Source organism: Phoca vitulina, unplaced genomic scaffold (assembly GCF_004348235.1).
Source record: "Phoca vitulina isolate PV1807 unplaced genomic scaffold, GSC_HSeal_1.0 scaffold37, whole genome shotgun sequence".
In the NCBI taxonomy this organism is placed as follows: Eukaryota; Metazoa; Chordata; class Mammalia; order Carnivora; family Phocidae; genus Phoca; species Phoca vitulina.
In genome coordinates, this window is record NW_022589740.1 from 17,520,546 (window position 1) to 17,543,291 (window position 22,746).

Sequence of the window (22,746 nt, forward strand, 5' to 3'; positions counted from 1 at the left end):
TTTATTTATCAGAGAGAGAGAGACAGAGGCAGGCAGAGGGAGAAGCAATGACACATCAGTAGTCTTTTGCCATTCTCCTCAATCCTCTCAACCCTAGGCAACCCACCCATCTACTTTCTGTCTCTACAGATTTGCCTATTCTGGGCATTTCATAATAAATGGAGTTATATAATATGTGGTCTTTTGTGAGTGATTTCTTTCACTTTGCATAATGCTTTCATGGTTCAGCCATGTTGTAACATGTATCAATAATTCATTCCTTTTTATAGCTGAAAAATATTTCGTTGTATGAATATTCCACATTTTGTTTATTCATTGATCAATAGATTGACATTTGGGTTATTTCCACCTTTTGATATTATTAATATGCTTCTATGAACATCACTTAAAAGTTTTTGTGTGGACCTAAGTTTTTACTTCTGTTGAGTATATATCTGGTAGTGGAAAGTGCGGGATCACGAATAACTCTTATGTTCAAATTTTGAGAAACTGTCAGACCGTTTTGTAAAATGACAGCACTATTTTACATTCCCATCTGCAGAGTGTGTGGGTTTCAGTCTCTTGTCTTATGGCCTAGAACATGACCTACCATGGAGAGTGTTTCATATGTACTTGAGAAGAAGGTGAATTTAAGTCTTGTTGGGTTGAGTGTTTTACAGATCTTTGTTAGGTCTAGTTAATTTATAGCATGGCTCAAGTCTTCTATCTACTGATCAATCTTCTGCCTACTTGATCTTGATCTATCCATTATTGACACTGGGGTATTGAAGTCTTCAACTAATATTGTTGAATTCTCTATTTCTCCCTTTAATTCTTCATGTATTTTGTTTGCTATCTTCTTCTCGCATTTTGGTGTTCTCTTATTAGTTGCACATGTTAATGATTTTTATGTCTTCCTGATGGATTGACCCTTTTCTCACCATAAAATCTCCCTCTTTATATCCAGCAACTATTGTTTTAAGGTCTATTTTGTCTAGTATTTGTATAGCCACTACAGCATTCTTTTTTTTTTTTTTTTAAGATTTTATTTATTTGTTTGACAGAGACACAGCGAGAGAGGGAACACAAGCAGGGGGAGTGGGAGAGGGAGAAGCAGGCCTCCCGCTGAGCAGAGAGCCCGATGTGGGGCTTGATCCCAGGACCCTAGGATCATGACCTGAGGCGAAGGCAGACGCCCAACCGACTGAGCCACATAGGCGCCCCAGCCACTACAGCATTCTTATGGCTGCTATTTGCATGATGTACATTTTTTCATCTTTTATTTTGAATGTATTTATATCTTCAAATCTAAGGAGTATCTCCTGTAGATAACATGTTTTTTATTTTTTATCCAGTTTGATAATCCTGCCTTTTGACTGGATTGTTTCATTCATTCACATCTAATTTTATTATTGATATGGTAAGGTCTATGTCATTTTACCTTTTGTTTTCTACATGTCTCATGTTTTGGGGGGTTTTTGTTGTTGTTGTTCCTCTATTCTTCTTCCATTGTCTCCTTATATATTAAATGGATAGTTTCTAGTGTAACATTTCATTCCATTTATTATTATCAATTTTTTTTAGTTAATGGCTGTCCTAAAGCTTACAATCTACATCTTATCAGAATCTACTTCAATTTAAACTAACTTCATTCCAGTCAGATATAGAAACTTTTCTTTTATCTACCTCTCTTCCCTCATCCTTTTTTGCTTTTGTTACATTTATATACATCCCATACTCAACAACACATTGTCATAAGTATGACTGTAAATAATCTTACCTCTTTTAAGGGAACTGAGAGAAGAAATAAGAGCAAATAAATATTAATAGGGTTTGTTAGGTTAATCTGTTTATTTACCATTTCTGGTTCTCTTCATTTCTTCCTAGGGATTCAGGTTATGCTCTAGTGTCATTCTTATTCTAACACAGCTTTGTTCTCACTGCCTCTTTTGCCCGTATTGTCAAATATACTACATATCTGTTATGTGCACAATAATATAACATTTATGCACTTTTAAATCAGTTAAGAAAGGAGAAATGTGAATTTATTTTGTTTTTTTAGAATTACCTACACCATTATTTTAATCGGAATTCTTTGTCTTGTTTTGTCGTTACGGATTTGTCTGATACCATCTGAAGAACCTCCATTAGTAATTCTTGTGAAGCAGGTGTGCTAGCAATGAATTCCTTCAGTTTCTGTTTCTGTTATCTGTTAGGTGATACACTGATGATACATGGTGGAGTGGTGGGGAAAACTAAAACAAGATGTATATATTATGTATGTTTTACTTAAGTCGCTTTGGCAAACTGTAATGTGATAGAAAGCATATAAAGCTACCATCACAGTTCCCCAGGAATGTTCCATAGACTGTTGATGTTAGTAAGGAAGATGTGAATCTCAAATCTTTCATTTGTATTGACCTTATCATCATCAATTCTTCTCCCAGCAATGCAATAACAATAGTTGAGTTCTAAAGTATACCTTCCTCTGTTCCCACAGAAATTGTTCCACAAATTCATAAAGTTCTCAAAGGTGAAAAGTTTCTGTGATGCTTATCAAGTACACAAATGTCAATCAAAGTGCCAAGGTCACATTATCCAAGAGCAATATTCTGTGAGATCACCCAACTTTAAATGTATGCACATATTCTAAATACAACTCGATCTGGGACACGTTTTGGTCAATGGAGTGTGAGCAGATATGATGCCAGCAGAGGTCTTAAATGGGCTTAAGTGGGCTCACCTCTCGTGTTTCAGTGGCCACAGCGAGAAGAGTGTGCCCTGGAGGCAGCTACCCCTCCACTGGGCCCTGGGGTCAGATGTGTGGGACAGACCTCAAATGGATCCAACCATGGAGCAAAACCAGCCATCTGGAGGTCTAAAACAGAGTCACCACAGCTAACCCCTACATCAAAAAAAACCCAACATCTTGCTGATGTCACCAAGTTTTAGGATGATGTGTTCCACATTATTACAGCATGAGTGGACTAACACAGTACCTTCCAAACTATTGTTACACAGATGGCTGCCACTGTGCCTATACGTGAGGCAACTGTGTCCTCAGAAATTGTGAGAATTCTTGAACTCTTGGTGCCTCTCCAACACATTTCACATGGTTAAAATTTCCCCAAACAAGTTTGGTAATGTGCCATAAAGACCTCTCCCTAAACTTTCATCAAATATAAACAGAGTTCTTTCTATTTATTTTATGCTTGTATGTAGTTATAATACATTTTATGACTACAAAAGGATGAAAAATTGTACAGGAACATCTTTGGATAGCTGTTATTCACAAGGGAAAATTATAATCAAAATAGGCATTTTACTGAATGTAAAGCACTGATGCCCCCAGTGTCTCTAAAGGCCAAGTGAACAAAGGCACTTAATAAGGATGGAATCCTGCTCTTCATCTGAGACGGAACAAGCTGTTCTAAAGTGGCGGAGGGATGCTCTTAGCAGCTATTTGCAACACTCTGTGAGCTTGGTTATTACGTTGATATGAAGCAGCCTATTGTCCAAATGTAACTAACTACAGAACCTTGAAAAGTAGAAAAAGAGAGAAAGAGCCAGAGAACTCATTTCATTCATTCATTCATTCATTCATTCACCAAATATTCACTGACCAGGTTGACTATGTGTATAACAGCAATGCTGAGAACTACACAGAACACAGAGATGTATCCCCACTCTCAGAGAGCTTAGATACCAGCAGGGAAGAGAAGATGCAGATGCCTTATGGCAGTTCCAGGTGTGTCCTATTAAATAAACTGTTCACAAGTTTAGAGGAGAGAAAGGATCCATACCTTGCTTGGATTCTCAGTGAAGCTTTCCCAGAGAAGGAGACATAAGGGCAGTGACTAGAAGAGTTTTTGACATAATACGTAGAGCTGGAAAGGAGCAAAGATGTAGAGATGATTAGACCCATAGGTTAAAAACAAGTCTGAAAAGTGAAATTAAAGCCAAATTGTGGAAAGTTCTAAATGTCATTCTTAAACGTTTGGCTTTATTGTGTTGGCAACGGGTGTCATGGAAGGTTTGGGCAGGGCAATAGCATGATCCATGAACCCTGGGAGGCGTAATAAATGATGTAAGGAGAGCCTGAATGTAGGAAGACATAGTATTCTCTGAAGCAATCATCATAATCCACATGTAAAATAATAAATGGTGGAGTAATGGCAACGCAAATAGAAGAAAGAAGTATGAGAGACGCTATAAAGGAAAAACTGCCAGGGCTTGATCACTGATTAGGTACATTCATTTGTTCATTTAAGAAGTGTTATAACTAGTGTTATAGTTACATATAGCATGTCGTAACTGTGCTAGTCACTGGAGATGCAAAACAGACGTGATCTCTTCCTCATGGACCATATGGTGAGTAACTATCTTAAAATGGCTGTGAAATGTGATGAAGGCTATGAATGAGAGGTACATGGTGTTATGAGAGCTTAGGGTAGGGGGATTTGATGAATAGAACAGATAAGGGAATGTTTCCTTGGCAATGTGACACACGACCTGATAAAGATGAGGAGGCATTAACCAGGTGCAGACTGAAGGGGATATTTCATGTAGAGGGGTAAGCATGGACAATGAACCACTAGTATGTAGGTGTGAAAGGAGTCCACTGTGGGCTGGACTCCTGAAAAATGAAAGGGAGAGGGGTGCAAGATGAGGCTGCAGAGATCATGCCCCCATCATGTCCAGGGGATGCAGTGCCCTGTAGACCAGATACTCAAAGTGCCAGTGTACAGTAAGATAAGGAGCTCATTCTAGAATGTAACAACACATTGCTATTTTATCCTAAGAGAAATGCGAAGTCATGGAAGGATTCGAACAGGAAGTGGTGGTGGCTGCATTACGAGGCATGGATTGGAAGGCAGCCAGAGTTCATGAAAAGAAGATGAAGAAGTCTATCTCTGAAAATTTATTTTCCTGGTGAAGTAAGAGGTATCCTCTTCAGATCAGAGAGCAGGGACACAGTGTCTAGTGGTGACATGAAAAGAGTAGAGGAAGTCTGGAAGAGCCATTGTGAAGAGCTGTAAGTAAAGGAATGGAAAAAAGAAATGGGAATGACTGGGCAGTTAAAATAAGACAGCCTATGTTGTTGACCAGATTGAGACAGGTCTGTGACGGATCCAACAAACTTGTTGTGCTGAAACCAGGTCCAGAGAAGATCAGTGTCAGAGATGCACAGAAGGCATCTGCATTGAGGCTCCATGGGAAGGTAAGTTGGGTTGGAAGTCTGGGAATAATGGCAGGATGGATCAGGGGTGAAGTACAGTGAATAAGAGGTAAAACGATCCCACTTAACCAGTGGATGGTGTCAAAAACCAAACTCCACATACTGAATAAAACAAAACAGAAGGATGAGCTTATTTCAAGGCTTTTGACCTCCAACCTAGGGAACTCAAAGCTCTGGGAGCAATCAATTCTGAGTCGTTTGCAGGCTAAGGGATTTTTATGGGGTAATGCAGCAGTTATTCAGTTTTTTCCAGCTGACTGGTTGCCTAGTCGTCTATCTTATTTGGATCAGGGTAGCTGAGTCAAAGGATCAAGGAAGTCCAGAGAAGGTGTGATCAGAGTTGGCATTTGGGGATTGGCTGGTGTCCTTTGCTGATTTCTAAGCAGAGCTGTACATTCCTGTAACTTAGATTAAGTTTCCTTTATGTGTGGCAATTGACCATCTTCATTCTATCCCTGACATAAGTGACTCCATTTTAATTTGGTTCTACAGTGGAAAAGGAATGCTGTAAACGTAACACCTAAGGCCTGACCAAAGGATTATCACCGTTCTACAAACTGTATACAAATACAGGTTCAGAGGCCAATTATCTGAGTTCTACCTACTTAGTGGATATACAGTTGTATATTCCTTATGGAGTTGTTGGGAAAATTAAATTCTTTCATACTTAAACAGTGCTTAAAATAATGCCTAGGAGGGGGGTCTGGGTGACTCAGTGGGTTAAGGTTTGACTTCAGCTCAGGTCACGATCTCACGGTCCTGGAATCGAGCCGGCCTGGGGCTTCCTGTTCAGTGGGGAGTCCGCTTCTCCCTCTCCCTCTGCCTCCCCGCCCCCACTTGTGCGCGCGCTCTCTCTCTCTCTCTCAAATAAATAAATAAAAATCTTTTTAAAAAATAATGCCTAGGGCGTGCGGGGTAGGTGTCTTTTTATGATAATCACTTGCGACCACCAAGGAATAACCAACGGGACCCTAAAAAGGAAGGAAGTCATTGAAGGTGTTATGACTAGTCCTTGCTCAATGGTGCTATCAATAGAAATGTTAAAAGGATTTAAGTCCCTGGTAGCTTTTTATAAAAGACCAACCCTAAGGGGCGCCTGGGTGGCTCAGTCGTTAAGCGTCTGCCTTCAGCTCAGGTCATGATCCCAGGGTCCTGGGATCGAGCCCCACATCGGACTCCCTGCTCCGCGGGAAGCCTGCTTCTCTCTCTCCCACTCCCCCTGCTTGTGTTCCCTCTCTCACTGTCTCCCTCTCTGTCAAATAAATAAATAAAATATTTAAAAAAAAAAAAAAGAAAGACCAACCCTAAAGGCCCTCACTGGCAACCCTGTTGGGACCCCTCTCACTCTTGAGAGCTTTTTCTGTATCTTCACTTAATAAACTTCTATCGCTTTACTCAAAAAAAAAAAAAAGCCTAGGAGACATAAAGTACTAGTTATGAGAGAGCTAACCATCATTGTCAATACAAAACGAAGTGATAACTAGTAATCACAATAACGTCCTGAATTCATGGAACTCTTTACAATATGCCAACAACCGTGTGGGGTAAGCAGAAACTACAGAAATGAAGAGTTATTTGTAGAAATTAACACAGACAGCAAAGATTTAATGGACGGCAGTGGACATCCACTCAGTCGTTCCCTTATTAAGTCCCTTATTAAGTGTCCTCTCTCCCGGGCGGTGCAAGCACGGCACTTGTCAGAAGTTTAGACCACTTTTTATTTTTATTATTATTTTTTACCACTTTTTAAATGTGCTTCTACATCTATCGCTCACCGTTATTCGACCAGTAAAGCCTTTCTGCAAACCCCAATTCCGAAAGCCGCCTACCTTCCGCACCTCACTCGCCTGGAAGGTCCCGCCTCTCGTCCTCAGGCCCCGTGGGCTTGCGTGCTGACGCACAGCGAGCGTGCAGACGTCTCCGCGCACCGCCCCCAAAGGCTCCGCCCTCCGGCTTGAACCGAAGTCCCGCGCCGCGGAGGACGGTGAGGCGGGAGCCAACGGCCGGCGCCGTAGGGCGGGGGTCGGCGCGGGAGCGCGGCGTCCAGGGGCTGGCCTAGCTGGCGCCGGAGACCCTGCGTCTTCGGGCCGAGCCGCCGATCCTCCGCGGCCGCGGGATCGCAGCCGCCTGGCCGTGGGCGACCCGGCACTCCCGGAGGCCAGCGGGCATTGTCTCCGCCGCCGGCGTCCCCCGAGCCCCCCCCCCCCCCGGGCCATGATCGACTCGGTGAAGCTGCGCCGCGACAGCGCGGCCGACTTCTTCTCGCACTACGAGTACCTGTGCGCGCTGCAGGACTCGGTGCCGCTGCCCTCGGTGCGCGCTTGCCTGCGGGAGGGCGTGCTGGACTTCAATGCCGACCGCCTGCGCATCGTGGACTGGGCGCCGCTCCTGAGCACCCTCAAGATTAATAAAGATCTGCCCCTAGTCTCTATCAAGAGCTTCTTCCAGCCGTGGCTTGGCGAAACAGGTTTGTAGTTCCCGCTTCCAGGGGCCCTAGTGTCGGTGCGGCGAAGCGGGATTTCAGACGCTGTCCGGTGGAGGCCGGACGCCAGCCCGGGTGGCCGGTGCTGTGGTTTGGGTGCAGCACACCGGGCGTGCGGTCTAGGACTCTCACCAGCTCAGTGGCCCGGGGCGAGTCACTGCAGGCCCGTGGGTCTCAGCGTTCCCATCCGGGATATGGGCTAACAGGACGCGCTGTATGTGGTGATTGCAAAGATGCAGCGAGTTACTGCTTGTAAAGCACCTGGCGCAGTTGGGGACATCATTAAGCATTCGACAGATGTTACCTGGTTTTCTGAATGATTTAGCCTGACAGAACACAGCCATTAGGAAAAGTGATACATCCCAGCCTTTTGCTTCATTTCGTTTTGAATAAGACAAAGCTCTGTTAGGAGAAAAAAAAAAATTGTTTTTGTTTTGTTTTTAGTGACATCTTATAGTGGATAGAGCACAGATGTGGAGGGAGCCTAGGGTTTGAATTCCAGGACTTACACTGTGTGGCCTGAGCAAGTTACTTTTGAACTACAATCCCCACACTTGTAAAGTGGCATTAAAACTACTTTTATCATGGGTTCTTAGAATTAAGCAGGTTGTTTAAGAGTACACTTAACGGTGGTGAGCATTGAGTAATGTGTAGAGCTGTTGAATCACTGTATGGTACGTCTGAAACTAATATAACACTGTATGTTAACTACACTGGAATTTTTAAAAATAAATAATTTTTACAAAAAAAAAAATTACGCAGGTTGTTTGTATAAAGTTTCCGGGCACTCAAATGAGCTCAGCCAGCACCGAACACCGCTGGAGACAAGGCTCCTGGCCTAGAGGATCTCCTCTTCTACTGGGGGAGGCAACAAGTAAACCCAAGCACAGTAGTCAGTGTTCTGGAAGAGGTGATCTCTGGTGCTGCAAAGCAGAGAACACTGAAGGGAATGTTCGGGGAAGGCCTCTTGGAGGAGGTGCCTCCTTTCTGAGGATGTGTGGAGGCTGCTCAGATGGCAGGAGGGAGCTGCTTGTGCGAAAGTTTGAGAACTATAAGAAAATATGGCAAAACTAAAGTGCAGGACTAGAATTTAGGGTTTAAAGAAGTGAGAGCTGAGACTGGAAACCTGGTGGGGGCCACAAAGGGAGGGGCTTTGTTTGTCCTATCAAATGGTTGGATGTTTATCCCGAAGGTTGTGGGAGACACTTAAGGATGATGACATGGGCTTTTGATTTAGAAGCTTGCCCTGACCTAAATATGGAAGGCAGTTGATTGGGAGGAGGGTGAATTGTAATCCGAGAGCCCAAATTAAGGTATAGGAAGGGAGGACTGGATTTCAGAGATCAAAGAGACAATGGATGGGGCCTGGTGACCAGTTAGCAGAGGGGGGAGCGTAAGCTTGGGTGACAATTTCTAGCAGCACCTTTCTGTGAGGCGCAGAGCACAGTAGGAGGGGATTGGGGTTGGGGAGAGAATCTCACTTCATTCTTAATGCTTTGAGAGGGCCCTGTGGGGCATCCAGACATGTCTGCTAGACATTTCGGGGCTGCAGGTGCAGATCTGGGCTTTATGGGGGAATGTTTGAAGGTATGGGAGAAACTGAGGTAACCCACAAAGAAGATCTAGAAAATACTAAGCCTGAAAGATGTTTTTTGAAATGGACCCACTTGAGTATGTTTATAAGCTGAGACAGAGTAGCCAGCACACAAGGAGGATGTGAAGATCCAGGAGAGGAAATGACTACTGATTTTTTTTAAAAAAAACCTGAACACTTGTCATGTGCCTGGCCCTTTTCTAGGTTCTAGGTTTTACGTTATCTGTTATCTCTTCTGTAAGGACATTCCAGTTTGTCCCCTGGTGAAGAGAAGTCACATTATTCTCTACATCTCATGCAGGTGTAGGAACTGTTCCATACCTCTGAAGGGATTTGATTTATCCAAAGTAATAACTTAGAAATCAGAAGCAATTACAGTGGGGAGAGACCTCAAAGTCAAGGCCACTGTACTTAATCTTGCCTAATATTTCACATTGAATGTAAGAAAAATGTATCATAGAGACCACTCTTCAGAATTCCTTCACTGAACCTTTGTTTTCTCTTGCATCCAGTGGGTCCAGGCTGTAGATTTCAATGGTTTGCTTCTTTATCCTCACCAGCTTTTCTTCTTTCTTTCTTTCTTTTTCTTTCTTTCTTTCTTTCTCTTTCCTTCCTTCCTTCCTTCCTTCCTTCCTTCCTTCCTTCCTTTTTCTTTCTTTGGATTTTATTTATTTTAGAGATAGAGCATGAGCAGAGGGAGGGGCAGAGGAAGAGAATCTCAAGCGACTCTGCACTGAGCTCGACACAGGGCTCAATCTCAGGACCCTGAGATCAGGACCTGAGCCGAAATCAAGAGTCCATCGCTTAACTAGCTGCACCACCCAGGCGCTCCACCTCACCAGCTTCTAGCTGGTGTTGCTGCCTCTGAGCTCAGTTTCCCTCAGTTCATCTGCTTACTGGGCTTCGGTGGTCTTTTTTATTATTATTATTTATTTGAGAGAGAGAGAGAGCACAGGGGTAGTAGCAGAGGGAGAGGGACAGGCAGACTCCACGCTGAGCATGGAGCCCAACATGGGGCTCCATCCCAGGACCCTGAGATCCTGACCTGAGCCGAAACCAAGAATCAATGCTTTAACTGACTGAGCCAGCCAGGCGCCCCTCCAGTAATCTTCTAAAATGAAAATACATGCTTAAAATAATGCTTGTAATGGCTCGCCAGCACAGGATTATTGTGTATTGGCTGCACAGTTTGTGTTCTGCATGGAAGCATGAAATCTGAGCTGTGCTCTGCCAAGCCCCAAGGGGCTAATTGGCCCTGAGGAAGAGGTGCTTTTTCTAATCTGTCTGATTTAGGTACCTTTTTCTAACCTGCAGAGGCACCCTTACTGTGCCAGTGGTAGCCGCTGTCCTCATCAGCTTTGGGGTCAAAGCCATAGGCTTTTTATCCCAGGCTTGCTTTGGCCAACCTCTGTATTGTCCCCTCCCCCCGTACCCTAGCCTTTAGTCGGCCCCATCTGCAGTATTTTCCGCGGCCAGCAGGTGTCAGGCTTGGATGTCTTTGCACAGGTCTCTGCAGTTAAGCGCCTCCCACTCAGACTATGGGGTCATTCTCTTTCTAGATTCAACTTCAGGGTTATCTTGAAGCCATCACTTAGATGTAACGTTGTGCTTTCATAGGAACCTCTGTGCACATAGTTTATATTTCTGTATCTCATGTGGTTGACGTTTTGAGCTTACATGTGTTCCTCTGTAAAGAGGGTTTTAAGGGGCGCCTGGGTGGCTCAGATGGTTAAGTGTCTGCCTTTGGCTCAGGTTGTGATCCCAGGGTTCTGCGATCGAGCCCCGCATTGGGCTCCCTGCTTGGCAGGGAGCCTGCTTCCCCTTCTCCTTCTGCTGCTCCCCCTGCTTGTGCTCTCTCGCTCTCTCTGTCAAATAAATAAATAAAATCTTTAAAAAAAAAAAAAAGTAAAGAAGAATTTAAGGATGGGTCATCTCTGCCTTAGCACAGAGCAGATGCTTTCTCATGGTGATAATACATATTTTACAATAATTTTGCTTTAGGTTCTGACAAAAGTAAAGTTTGCAGAAGTCGTGTTCCTGCGATAAGAAACAAAGATGTGACCTTCCAGTTATGTAAAGCTCTCAAATGCTGTTTAAGTGTATCAAGTGCTCTAAAGAACCTGGAGCTAAATGGACTAGTGCTGAGAGAGAGAGATTTAACTATTTTGACAAAGGTAAGTCTTCTCCAATGTGTCCTGCAAACATTGGATATTTGCTTTTGGGGGAAACTAAACCCATAAAAATTTTAACTTTTTCTCCCCATTAAAGGGATTGAATAAATCCACCTCTCTGGTGCACCTGTCTCTTGCAAATTGCCCAATTGGAGATGGAGGTTTGGAAAGTAAGTTTCAGTCTTGTTTACATCTCCTGGGACCAGACTGATCTCACTCTCCCTGCATGCATGTTAATTGCTGTCTGTACCTTTTCTCCTTGGATTGTCTCCTGTGCCTGCTCAGACCTTGGTCTCTTCTCACCTGTACACTGAAAGTGTGTCATGCTGGATACTCTCCGAACCAGTTCCACTAAGATTATGTTAAGCCACACAAATATATACTATATTGTATTTTCTCTTTTTTTATTTTGTTCATCTTTTTCTTATCAAGGAATAATTATGGGAAGGGAAATAGCAAAATGTAAAGACAAAAAAAATCATTATCCTTAAAGAGTTAAAACATCTATATGCAATCATAATTACATAATGCACTGTGTTATGTACTAAAATAGGAAATCTATGCAAAGTGCTATGGGAGCATATAAAAGGCCGGCAAATTCAGTGGTGTTAGTGGGGGCATATCATGGAGGTAATCACAGAGAAAGTGATTGTTGATTGGGGTCCTGAAGAATTAGTGTGTTCACTGTGTCCACTAGCGGTCTGGGGTGGTAAGGAAGGCTGCATTTTAATTTGAGGGAACTAAGAGTTTGACATGTTCTGTCTTCTATTGCTATAGTATATTGCATAGCACCTAATAAAACTCTGGGTTTATAGTTGACATTTAAATTAACTGGTAACTGAGTTTGGGTTATATCATTGGAAGTGAAAATAGGAAGAGTTTTAGGCATTTTAGGTTTTTCTTTTTCTTATGTCTCAAAAGGTATATAGTACTTTACTGCCTAGTTGGGAATAAAGTTTGCCAGGTTCGGAGTATTCAATTTTAGCATCTAAATAGAATTAAACTGTTGCTGTAAACTGGAATAACCAGTTTATTACTGACATATTTTAGAGTGCACCAATCCATCAGTTGCCTGGGAAGATTGTAGATAGTGATTTAAAGACTACAGCTATAAACCTCCAGTAGACTCAGGAAAAGCAAATAAGTCAAGACTGACCAGACTGTATGGGCTCTTCATCTTATTGTGTGTGTGGTTTTTTTTTTCCTTTTAGTTATTTGTCAAGGTATAAAGAACTCTATCACTCTTAAGACAGTAAACTTCACGGGGTGTAATCTGACATGGCAGGGAGCAGATCACATGGCCAAGATCTTAAAGGTGATTTTATGTTTAAACTTTCGTGAAAACATATTCTGTGATTGAAGCACATTAATATTTTGATACAAGATGGCAGATCTTTTTTGTCTTTTGATACATGTGATTGCAGTTTTAGTTTTGTTGAAAGAATATGACCAGTTTTCAGTTTAGGGTTCTACCATTTAGGAAAGGTAGTCCATTTAATCCTAGGAATAAGAGATCTAATGTATACTACATTATAAATAATACTTTCATGTATTTTTAGTTCTTGAAAACAGCCCATCACCTGGTGTTACAGTTTTTTTAAAACGTAGCCACGCCCATTTGCTTGCTTAGTGACTGGCTGTTTTTGTCCTACACCAGTGGAGTTAAGTAGTTGCAACAGAAACGGTATGGCCCACAAAGCTGAAAAATTTACTTTTGGGCCTGTACAGAGCAAGTCCATTGACCCCAGATATAGAAAACAGTCAAGAGCATGGATTCTGAAGCCAAATAACCTAGTTTCAAATTCCAGCTCACCAATTTCATAGCTTATGACCGTGGACACATTACTTAGCCTCTGTGCTTTATTATGAGGATTAAATGAACTAGTTTGTATAAAATAGTGCCTGGCACATAATAAGCATGGAAGTGTTTTGCTGGGATTTCCACTCGTTGCTTTTATAAGTTATTGTTAACAGAAAAAGAGCACCAATGATTTTCCATTTAGACTGGCATAGGAACTTTGAGTCTTTTGTTGCTCGAGCATGAATAAGATTTCTTTTAAAGTCAGTGTTTCCTGTTACCAAGTTTGTCTTATGAACATAGAGAACTGAATATGTCTTTATGACTCTATCTGTGGTTAAAAATCAAACCATCAATTTCCTGAGGCAGGTCAAACTGCCTTGGCATACTGCAGGTCTCTAAAGTTGGTGTGCGTACTCTAAAGTAGTGAGATCCATTGGGTTGGGGGAAGAAAATATTAGAACCTCTATATTTATTTTCGTAGCATTTAAAAAATAACTGTGTAGTTTATAATGTAGGTGAAGTATATATGCAGAACTGAATGTATAACTTCGTGTATATAATTTATCAGTAAATAAGATACACGTTACAGAAGTTTACTTGCGGGATGCCCAAGCAAGTGTTTAGAAACCACTGGAGGACAGAATGATAGAACTTAGAGCCTCAACAATAACAGAATTTAGAACCAGTTCCCTGACTTGGCAGATAAGGAAAATAAAATTTATAGAATGTAATTCATTGTCAAAGTATGTGTAACTAATCAAACACAGGTCACCCAGTGGCTAGAATCTAATCACTGGCAAATTAGAATCGGGGTCGCTGAGACTCTTGAGCTAGAATCTACTGCTCAGTCTCTCGGGTTGGTATGTACGTGTAAATCTCTGACATGATAAGCCATCCTCAGAACGCATACCCTGCCACCTTATCCAAATGTCCTAATTTCATCCTGTTAAATATTTGAAGTATCAGACCATGCGAAGGCATGAAGAAATCTGGGCTGAGAGTCTTCGTTACAGGAGGCCTGATCTGGACTGTATGGCTGGTTTGAGGCGCATCACTTTGAACTGCAACACGCTCATTGGTGACCTGGGAGCAAGTGCTTTTGCAGAATCTCTCAGTGAGGATTTATGGCTTAGAGGTAAATTCTAAAATGGAAAATATTGAATTTTTAAATGTTAAATATGCTTAGCTTTTGGCTTGATACCACTGTCATGGAATTTTTTTTTTAAGCCTTATTTTTTCCAATACCTTTTATTGTGCTTTTAAGCTTCTCTAAGAGTTTTATATATTCTTTACAGAAAATACAGAGTAACTAAACAAAATTACCCATAATCTTAATACCCATTTTGGTGTACTTTCAGTGTTTTATCTTTCTATAGATGTGTTTGTACACTTCAGAGACTAAAAAAGTGGATTCATGGTTCAATTACTATTTCATGCTCTTTTACTTAATGATGCATCATGTGGTATCCATTATATTGATATGCAATAGTTTAATCATTCTTTGAAATTAGACACTTTGTACTTTTCTCTGTCAGGAACAATGTATAGTGAACACATCTCTGTGACCGTTGCATTAGTTCTATAGATTAAGTTACTAAAATGGAAGGACCTTATAATATGACATATTTTTAAGACTTTTATTGCATGTTAGCGAATTACCATCCAGAAATCCTGTGCCAATTTATAATCCACCTTAACAGTGCATGTGAGGCCTCTCCCCTCACAAACACTGGTTTGTGTCACTTTTAAAAAACTGTAACACTACAAAAGTGAATGACCCTCCCTTTTTTATGAAGTGGGATTACTCCAAACTTTAAAACTTTTTTCATTTAATATAGTATGAGCATCTTAAGAAGTCAGTACATTTACATCTCCCACATCATTTTTGGTGACTGTGCCATTATATGAATGTGCCATAGTACACTTAAGCTTATTCATTCTTGCTAGATATATGAGCTGTTTGCAGGTTTTCACTGTTAAAAACAGTACTCTGATACACATCCTTGCCTACGTCTCGTTTCCTTTGGTTAAATTCTTAGAGAGTTGCTAGGTCAAAATGGCATGCACATTTTCAAGGTTTTTGTTACATGATCTTGACCTAATCTGATGGAACAATCTCATTTTATTTTAATTTGTATTCAGTTTACATACTAGTGACATGTAGTGGCTATTTTTATTTATTTGGCTAGTTGGTTAATTATATCCTTTGTCCATTCTGTGGTAAGAGTTTATAAGGATCTCATCATATTGTTTCCGTATATCTGGCTTATTTCTATGTGTCATGGGGTTTTAAAAGACCCCAGTTACTTTAATGTAATGGTTTACACGACACTTTTAAAAAAGGGCTAATATGATGGTTTCCTCTTATGTAATGTTTTTTATACTTGTGCTTTTGTGATGATCCCTTGTTTAAACGTTGTTCAGCCTCAGAACTAGTATTGATCATTTGTTCTGTTCTTTGACCTTTTAAAGAGAGTGTTCTTGACTATCATTCTTTCATGATAAGTTCTTAGCGTATGTTCCCTATTCATACATTCTTTGGATTCGTTATTATTTCCATCCTCTTAAATGTCTTTTCTTTGTCTTTTTTTCTTGTAAAACTAACAATTATTGCATATCTGCCATTTTGCTTTTTCCTTTTAACTAGTTTTAAGAGTGATTTAGAACTCAAGAGCATATCAAAAGAATGCAGCGCAGGTTCTGAGCGCCACCCAGCTTTTGCCTGTGAGGTCTACACACCACTAGCATCCTTGCTGATTATGAGCCGAGACTCCTTTTGTGATGTTTTTCACTCATAGACTATCTAGAGTTATTCTTCACCTCTGTAATTGTAAAATATGTTGGGTGATTTATTGGTACTAAGAGCAGGATAATCATGGCCCATCCAAGAATTTTTTATTGGATTTTTTATTGTATGTGTGTGTATACTTTTCTGTTTTTTATTTTTTCAATACCCAAGATTAAAAACCTGCCATGACTTCTTGTACAGAAATCTTACATGCATGAATACATGAGAGTTGTCTATATGTTAAATCTGTGTAGAGTTGGCAAGTGACCTTTTGTCTTTCATCGAAAGCACTTGACCTGCAGCAATGTGGCCTCACCAATGAAGGAGCAAAGGCTTTACTAAAGGCCCTCGAAACCAACAGAACTCTGGTCGTTCTGGATGTAAGAAAAAATCCACTCGTTGGTACGTCACACCTTTTTTAATGATTAACGAATGGCAAAACAGAAAGAATTTGTTCGTGTGTTGACAGTTTTTAAAACCTAATGTGTTTGCTTTCCTAATGCTATACTTTTCTAATCTTGTACTTCCCTTGTGTTTTTAGCAGATAATTTACTACTTAACATGAGTTGTACTTGTAAATTGCTCTTGGCTGCCACTCAAATAAGATGAACTTAGATAATGAGCTACCTTCCACCAAGAGAATTATTGCCTTCCTGTGGAACCTCTACATTCCTGGAAAGAGCATTTCATTCATTTCTCAGTTTAGCAACTAATTTTTGAATCCTTTCTGTGTTCCAGACACAGGTTTTAGGCACTAGGAGTGTAGTAGTGAAACGGATGGACCAAAGTCTTACCCTCGTAGAGCTTACGTTCTAGTGGAGGAGTTCAGGTAGAAATAAGTGAGCAGATACGTGAAGTAATTTTAGATAGCAGGAAGTACAAAAACACCTTAAGATAAAGACCCTGAAGGGGGTAATAGGGCTGTATTAGATTTGTCAAGGGACAGCTTCACTGGAGAAACGACTTTTGAGGGGAAAGCTAAATGAAGAGAGTGGCAGGCCATGGGAGACCTGGAGGAGGCAGCTTCCAGCACCAGGAGGCAATGCATACACAGGCACGGAGGTGACAGGGTGGATAGAGTGTTTAAGGAAAGGACGGAGGCCACCATGGCCGGAGCACCGAGTGAGGGAGAGCGTGGGATGCGGTGAGGTCACAGAGCTGGCCACGGGCATGATCTTACCAGAGTAAGGACACGGATTATTCTAAGTGAGTGGAGCATTTTGAACTAAAAAAGACTTGATCTGAATAGTGTTTCAATAAGATGACTGGTGTAGAGAATAGACCTGGGGATGGGGGAGAGATAAAGAAGGAAAATGAGGAGACCAGTCTGGAGACTGTGACTCCCCTCAGGAGTCCAAATACAGGCTGTTAATGGCTTACCTTAGGGTGGAAGGTTGGAGCTGGTAAAGTGGTTGAATTCAGGTTGTGTTTTGAGGGGGTAGCTAATAAGACTTACAGATAGATCAGGTGTGGGGTATGAAGGAAATAGTAATAAAGAAGCAAGTGCTGGGGGCGCCTAGGTGACTCAGTCGTTAAGCGTCTGCCTTTGGCTCAGGTCATGGTCCCAGGGTTCTGGGATCAAGCCCCGCATCGGGCTCCCTGCTCCGCGGGAAGCCTGCTTCTCCCTCTCCCACTCCCCCTGCTTGTGTTCCCTCTCTCACTGTGTCTCTCTCTGTCAAATAAATAAAATCTTAAAAAAAAAAAGAAGCAAGTGCTGGATGATGATGCGTGCAACTGGTTGGTACCACTCACTGAGAAAGGGGCGCTGAGGAGAGGAGCGGCTTTGAGAGAATGTCAGGACTTTGGTTTAATGGATCAGGTGCCCTTTCGGTATCTAAGCAGCTGGACAGTCCCAGACTTTTGCTTTCTATCCAAAGGTATCCAAAGTCACGTTAGACACAAAGTGTTGAGAAATGATCTTTGCTACTGCAAAAAGAGTAGTCATTGTGGGCAGTATGGGAGGGGGCATACTTTCATCTTAGGTGTTTTTTTTTTTTTTTAATTTTTTTATTGTTATGTTAATCCCCATACATTACATCATTAGTTTTAGATATAGTGTTCCATGATTCATTGTTTGTGCATAACACCCAGTGCTCCATGCAGAACGTGCCCTCCTCAATACCCATCACCAGGCTAACCCATCCTCCCACCCCCCTCCCCTCTAGAACCCTCAGTTTGTTTTTCAGAGTCCATCGTCTCTCATGGTTCTTCTCCCCCTCCGATTTCCCCCCCTTCATTCTTCCCCTCCTGCTACATTCTTCTTCTTCTTTTTTTCTTTCTTAACATATATTGCATTATTTGTTTCAGAGGTACAGATCTGAGATTCAACAGTCTTGCACAATTCACAGCGCTTACCAGAACACATACCCTCCCCAGTGTCCATCACCCAGTCACCCCATCCCTCCCACCCCACCCCCCACTCCAGCAACCCTCAGTTTGTTTCCTGAGATTAAGAATTCCTCACATCAGTGAGGTCATTTTCATCTTAGGTTTTTGAGGAAGAAATTAGAATTCTAAAAAGGGGGAAATAGGTATATAATTACATAATGTGCATTTTATATTTAATTTTATGTGAAAAGTTGGTGTTTGCTTTTAAATGGGAATAACCACTCATTGGGAAGCAATTACTATAATTTCAATTTATTTTACTTTAGATCATTCTGTGATGAAAGCAGTTATCAAAAAAGTTCTCCAGAATGGAAGGAGCGCCAAGTCAGAGGTAACATGTTGTAGTTCTTTAGGAAGAATTTTTCTTTAACTGCATGTTTTTCTCCTTAATAAAACCATCAAGGCATTTTTCTGCCATCTTAAATCAACTAAGTCAAATCAAATGGCTTTTCTGTTTTGAAAATATTGTGTGATTCTTTAATTTGGGGTCCCAGAAATGCAGATTGCAAACCTTTTGTTAACTCAAAATAGCTTAATTTCCAATTGAGATCAAACCCTCATAAATTACCTGTAACTGATACGAGTATTTATTATTTCTCTTCCAGTACCAGTGGATAACTTCTCCATCAGTGAAGGAACCATTCAAAACTGCTAGACAGAAAAAGAGAACTATAATCCTGGGAAATGGTCGGAAAGGGAAAGCTACTATTAGAATTGGTAACTTTTTCTCCTGGCTTTTTAATGCTGCTAGAGCTTATGCCCTGTATGTGTTCCAATGGCTAAAATTGGAATCTCTTCCCATTGTATGATAGTGATGGTAACAACCAGTATTAACCACATGCATATCAGAAAGACTGTGAATGTTGTGATACAGATTATAAGAATTTATGAAATATAAAAATAATTTAAAGAAGAGATGCTAATAGTTCCATTTTTTTAAAATTAACCAACTACGTTTTCATAAAAAGTTCATTATTTTGAATATATTCCTTGGTTAAGATTTTCATTTTCTCTTCCTGTGGTCTATTTTTTTTTTTTTTTGACAGAGAGCGAGAGAGGGAACACAAGCAGGGGGAGTGGGAGAGGGAGAAGCAGGCTTCCCGCCGAGCAGGGAGCCCGATGTGGGGCTCGATCCCAGGACCCTGGGATCATGACCTGAGCCGAAGGCAGACGCTTAACAACTGAGCCACCCAGGTGCCCATCTTCCTGTGGTCTGTTAACATAGACAACATAGGCACACAGGTGACAGGGTGGATGGAATATTGATGTAATTCCACATAACTTGAATATAATCTGCCATTTTTCTTCTTTCACTTCATTTTAGATTAAATTAAAATTCTATATGATTTCGTAGTTACACTTTTTTATGAATTCAGAAGGTTTCATTGAGTTGATTGGTCTTTTTTTTAAATTAATGAAAAATTTGGGGTGCCTGGCTGGCTCAGTCAGTAGAGCATGTGACTCTCGATCTTGGGCTCATGGGTTCAAGCCCCACGTCGGGCATGGAGTGTACTTTAAATAAATAATAAATTAGTAAAAAATTCAGAATAACCTAAGTATTATATAATTTTTTAATAGTATTGTAAACATTTTCATAAATACTACTTTTTTTTACTATTAAAAGGTATGTTTTTGATTCTCCATTAATCTACTTGTTTGGTCAACAAAATATTAAGTAGCAGTTAAGAGGGTCTATTAAATCAAAAGAAAGCTTAACAATTTTTCTACCAATTTTTATTTTAAAACTGATATTTTAGTAGTCAAATAGTATATACAAAGAAGCTGAGATTTGTGATGTCTCACTGATTATAGATTATTATTATTAAAAGTTTACATCATGTGTAAAACATTCTTAAAAGTGTCTGAGTTGGTATTTTGATATAATATTAGAAATAGAAATGTATATAGGTAAAATATATATGTGTGTTATATTAGGATTTCTGTAATTTTAGTATCTGATGGTATATAATAGGACTTCGTGGAATGAAAATAAAAAATTAAAAATCTTTTTTTTTCTTAGCATAATTAAACAAAGTGACTGAAATTTACAAGCTCACTGAGCTATTTTAAGAGTAATTTTATTTCTTGGGCTTTTTTTTGTATTTGCCTCAGTTATGTGGAGACATAGAGGTAAGCCACATCAGTGTCTGGCTATATAGTTAGATCCAGGTGAGTATAGAGGTTACATAATTGTGTGAGTTGTCACATTCACATTGTAATCATGTGTGCAGAAAGAAGATAGGAACTCGAATGGGGATTTTATCTCCTTACAAGATAAGTGTGAATTCTTTTGGATTTAATTACAAATGGCATATTTGCATTAGTTTCTGAAAGTCAGGGAAGAGGTGTACATGTACAAACCACGTATATATGAACATTTTTTTCCTTGAGAGTAATTAAGTTGAAAAACAAAAAATAGCACAAGATGAATGGAACTTCTATATATTTTAAGAGGCATATAAATTTATCCAGAGAAATCACACAGGTCATGTGGTGATTATCAATAAGCTACACTATATGAAATATTTGTCCTCTATTGCCACATATGTTTTATTTCTCTTGCTATCCTAATGCTGCTAAAGTAGTATAGTAAAATAGATCTGAAGAATAAATATAACAAACCTATATTACTTGTTTTGAGTAACTGTAAAACAATTAAATGTCAATTTTAATATATGGTGTATTCTAAATATATTAGCATGTAGGTCTAGTTTTTGCTATTATTTCATATAAGGATATTGACTTTTTAGTACTGAAATGTAGGCCAAGTCTCCATATCTTGCTCTTTTATCCATTGGGTCTTATTTCTTCTTTGTTTTGTTTTCTTTTTTTTTTTTAAGATTTTATTTATTTTTCAACAGAGAGAGACGACAGCGAGAGAGGGAACACAAGTAGGGAGAGTGGGTGAGGGAGAAGCAGGCTTCCCGTTGAGCAGGGAGCCCGATGTGGGACTTGATCCCAGGACCCTGGGATCATGACCTGAGCCGAAGGCAGACGCTTAACGACTGAGCCACCCAGGCGCCCCTCTTTTTTGTTTTCTATATGAAATCAAATGAGCAATGAAGGTTGACAGACTTACGGAGGGTAACATTGACTTACCTGCCACTTAGCAGCTTTCAGTCCTATTCCTTTGATTGTTTTCACATAGAAAATTTAATCTTAAATTAAAATTTTGGTCTAATTCAGATTCTCTTTGGCAGGAATCAGGGATGTATCAGTGTTTCTCTATCTTTGAGATTCAGAAATACCACAGATATTCTGAGATTCAATAAACTGGATGTTTCTGCATGATACATAAGATGTATCGTGCATGTTTCATTCTTTGGGGTATATTTTTTATTTCTGTATGTTTTGTGCATCTCATATACTTATATTTTAGTTAAAATGATAACTTGTTACTCTACAAATCTACTTAGATTTGTAAACATTGCTAGTCCATGTCAAAGCATTTTTACAGAACGATCTTGTTATTAATGGCCTCGCATCTTTGGCAGGTGCCTGTTTTATAAAGTGCGAACATGTGATAATTGCTGTGTCACCATTTAGTGCATCTTGATTTTGTCCTTTAATGCTTTCGCAAACATAGGATTGGCCACAAAGAAACCTGTAAGTAATGGAAGGAAACACCCCCTTGGTAAAGAATATTCTCCTGAACCTCTACCTCCTGGCGTCTCTGGTTTCCTGCCGTGGCGCACAGCAGAACGTGCAAAAAGGACCAGGTATTTATTCCGTCTTGAGTCGTTTAGAAATTTTCATTTTGGAGCTTCTATTATGCGGGAGGTCTCTAATGGTTTCTCTAGAGGAAAAAATGATAACTCACACGTGGCTTCTGCCTAATGGGTCCTTGAAAGAAGAAAAAAAAATAGTTATAATTGGGAGTTGCAAGTTATTTCTTATGTGTCCCAACAAACATTCTCTCCACCGGTACAGGTGAGTAAAGGTTTCATTAAAGGTGGGTGTAATTGAGCTGGGCCCTACAGTGCAGGAGGAGGAACTTGGACATGTAAGGAATGGGGAAAAAAGACATTTTCGGCCTGGGGGATAGTTTAGTACAGAATGGATGAGGGAGTAGGGATTAGACTTAATCTAACTCAGTCAACCAGCTTAACTCATTTTAGTGAATCAGATTTAGTAAATCAAATTAGATTTAACTAGTTTTAGCTGATTACTTACCCAGGGGATAACAGTGCATAGCGATTTTTATACTAGAAATATAAAAGTCTCTTTAAATGGTCGAACTATAATTTTAGGCCTGCTGAGTGAATTAGTTTGCTGTAGATTATTTTCAGGTAATTTACAGTATT

The 22,746-nt window shown here is 40.3% G+C and overlaps 1 protein-coding gene and 1 long non-coding RNA gene across 9 annotated transcripts in view; one reads left to right on the forward strand and one right to left on the reverse strand.

Moving 5' to 3' along the window:
• LOC116646665 overlaps window positions 1-7,100 on the reverse strand; it is a 115,949-nt gene extending 108,849 nt beyond the window's left edge. For both annotated transcript variants that reach the window (XR_004302163.1, XR_004302162.1), the window contains exons 1-2: window positions 7,048-7,100; window positions 3,783-3,866 (exon numbers count right to left, since the gene is read on the reverse strand). This is a non-coding gene — a long non-coding RNA (uncharacterized LOC116646665). The remainder of the gene's footprint in view (window positions 1-3,782; window positions 3,867-7,047) is intronic.
• Window positions 7,101-7,214: 114 nt separating this feature from the next.
• The window catches only part of CEP78 (centrosomal protein 78), a 35,683-nt gene continuing 20,151 nt past the window's right edge, over window positions 7,215-22,746 (forward strand). For 3 of the 7 annotated variants that reach the window (XM_032427550.1, XM_032427548.1, XM_032427546.1), the window contains exons 1-10: window positions 7,215-7,685; window positions 11,296-11,468; window positions 11,563-11,635; window positions 12,677-12,780; window positions 14,227-14,401; window positions 16,343-16,456; window positions 18,709-18,773; window positions 19,048-19,159; window positions 20,555-20,572; window positions 22,029-22,161. In XM_032427550.1, coding sequence (XP_032283441.1) covers window positions 7,433-7,685; window positions 11,296-11,468; window positions 11,563-11,635; window positions 12,677-12,780; window positions 14,227-14,401; window positions 16,343-16,456; window positions 18,709-18,773; window positions 19,048-19,159; window positions 20,555-20,572; window positions 22,029-22,161 — 1,220 coding nt within the window. In that variant the 5' untranslated portion in view covers window positions 7,215-7,432. Of the gene's footprint in view, window positions 7,686-11,295; window positions 11,469-11,562; window positions 11,636-12,676; window positions 12,781-14,226; window positions 14,402-16,342; window positions 16,457-18,708; window positions 18,774-19,047; window positions 19,160-20,554; window positions 20,573-22,028; window positions 22,162-22,746 lie in introns of those variants that run through there. The other 4 variants (XM_032427547.1, XM_032427549.1, XM_032427552.1 and 1 more) reach the window with 3 other exon arrangements.